Source organism: Aplysia californica, unplaced genomic scaffold (genome assembly GCF_000002075.1).
Source record: "Aplysia californica isolate F4 #8 unplaced genomic scaffold, AplCal3.0 scaffold01036, whole genome shotgun sequence".
NCBI lineage: Eukaryota > Metazoa > Mollusca > Gastropoda > Aplysiida > Aplysiidae > Aplysia > Aplysia californica.
In genome coordinates this window covers 28,697-31,270 of record NW_004798306.1, presented here as the reverse complement: position 1 = coordinate 31,270, position 2,574 = coordinate 28,697, and the positions used below count along the sequence as shown (strand labels likewise).

The 2,574-nt window shown below is 46.1% G+C and overlaps 1 protein-coding gene across 1 annotated transcript in view; it reads right to left on the bottom strand.

Moving 5' to 3' along the window:
- Positions 1-2,574, bottom strand: part of LOC101860777 (cGMP-dependent protein kinase 1) — a gene marked incomplete at its 5' end in the record, with an annotated part of 29,581 nt that overhangs the window by 24,315 nt on the left and 2,692 nt on the right. The window contains 1 exon segment of the mRNA XM_005111278.3: positions 2,388-2,535. Coding sequence (XP_005111335.2) covers positions 2,388-2,535 — 148 coding nt within the window.

Below are 2,574 nucleotides of genomic sequence, written 5' to 3'. Positions count from 1 at the left end.
CCCCCATCCGCACCAGGTCAATAAGGTCAGCGACAAATGTCTTTTCTGCTGGAATCGATTCCCTTTAAAGAAATGCCGAGTGATGTACCTATCTGTGTGTGAGACGCGATCTGCTTGCCAAGTATCGAGACTGTTTCTTGCTGGGGGTTTTCATCATGGAATTGTTTCTTTGGTATTACATCGATTTTTATAACTTTTAAAAAAAAAATCACAAGAAACAGTGTTGGTCCCAAGTCCCTCAGCCAAGTAAATCTTTCTTTCTGTAAGATCACGCAGCGGTAGATATGTACCTCTAAAAACAAAGAAAGAAAGATATAAAAGAACTGTTTTACCATCTAGCATACGGCTATAGTCAGAATAAGCACCAATGTGTATAGCTCTTTCGAGTATGTATCTATAGAACTCTAAAGGTCCAGTAATTAATTTCCAGCATAAATAATTATTTAAAAAACTAGACTGTTATTTGCCCCAGAAGGCACTTTCGTTTACAATGGCAAACATACATACATACATAAATACATAATTGTTAATACGTACATACATAAATACAAGCATAAACACATACATAAATACATACATACATACACACTATTACACAAATACAGAACAGTTTACAACCATGCCATTGCCGGTCGCCACCATCGATACCCCCGACAGAACCGGCCACAAATTGCCCCGCCCTGGGACCGTGTGGTCAGTCCTTTTGTCCACTGGTGTGACGTCATCACCCCGTCCCCGCTCGGCTTTCCTCGCCTCTTACACAAGACCACGCCCAGATGACTTTACTGTAGTTGCGAGCGCTGTAAAACTCTGACCGCAACAAAAGTGGAGAGAAGAGCAAAGATTACCACATAATTCCTCGGCCTTTGGCTGGCCATTTCACCGAGGCCCACTGTACACAAGATGACCGTTATGTCCTGAAATCTACAGGTCATTCCCATCATCTTTGTTGGGTTGTTTGGTGGTTTGTTTGTTTGTTTGTGTGTTTGTTTTGTTTATTATTTTAGTTTGATTTTCATGTGTGTGTGTGTGTGTGTGTGTGTGTGTGTGTGTGTGTGTGTGTGTGTGCGCGCGCGCTCGTCATAATAATCAATGGGAACAAACTGCCATTTTCCGCTGGTTTGTAGATTTTTGTCGATTTTTTTGTTTTTTTAGGGGGGGGGGTTAAACACTTTTTTTTTCCTACCCAGCAGCGAAATGTGGGTTACAATGGCAAACGTACATACAGAAATACTCGTACATGTTATTCAAAAACACAAAAATAAAACCCAGAATACCAAATACTCAATATTCCAGCAATGTAGACAAGTCAACAAACATACCATGTTAACTTTCTCTATATTGCTGCTCGCCACACACTGCGCCTGTTTCTATCTTTCATTTTTTTGTTTTCAAGCAAGGGTTTCGCAAAGCCGTAAATGTCTCTGAGTGCACTGGGGTGATGGTGGGGTGATGGTGGGGTGATGGTGGGGTGATGGTGGGGTGATGGTGGGGTGATGGTGGGGTGATGGTGGGGATTGTACATCTCTTACAGCTGGTTCTGTTGTTTATTGTTGTCTGGAGTCTTCAGAAGGAAAGTCTCCTCACAAAGCCCGTGGTTTGTCCTCTGTTTGGAATAGGACACGTGGCAGACAGGAGGTTCTCAATGACAGTGGAGGACAAGTAAAGGAAGGAAAAAACACAGAATAAGAAAAGAACAAAACGAACGTTTGTTGTTTATTACTCAAACCGCCCGCGGCAGCTCAGCCAAGTTATGTAAGGCGCGGCCTCAGAGGGCCAAGAAGTTGGCAAGAACTTCTGTACACATCCATATGTACACGATATAGCTAGAGATCTATAGGACATACATGTACACGATTAACAGTTCCCATTTGTCTCACCACAACATGGCGGATTGATTACGGAGCTGATGGTGGAAAGTTTCCCTCTCTCCCCGGGCTGGCCCTGACAGGCAGGGAGGAAAGTTTCCCTCTCTCCCCGGGCTGGCCCCGACAGGCAGGGAGGAAAGTTTCCCTCTCTCTCCCCGGGCTGGCCCCGACAGGCAGGGAGGAAAGTTTCCCTCTCTCTCCCCGGGCTGGCCCTGACAGGCAGGGAGGAAAGTTTCCCTCTGTCCCCGGGCTGGCCCTGACAGGCAGGGAGGAAAGTTTCCCTCTCTCCCCGGGCTGGCCCTGACAGGCAGGGAAGAAAGTTTCCCTCTCTCCTCGGGCTGGCCCTGACAGGCAGGGAGGAAAGTTTCCCTCTCTCCCCGGGCTGGCCCTGACAGGCAGGGAGGAAAGTTCCGCCTCCTAAATGACCTAAATTGTGCCTATAGAGACGTAAAAACACCTACAATTTTACGACAGAGGAATCCAACCGTAGGTCACCACAAAACTGCCCTGACAAAATACTGTAAATGTCTCAAAGTGCTGGCGTTTTGCTGGTGGTGTTAGGACGAAATGTGAGGTAATAATGATGGCAGTGGATGGGCCGGGGGGGCCGGAGCTGGTCGATTTCTTGTCGGGATTACGACAAATCACAGACATTACATCCATACATCTGCCAAAGGGGGGATATTCACATGTTCTTATACACAGT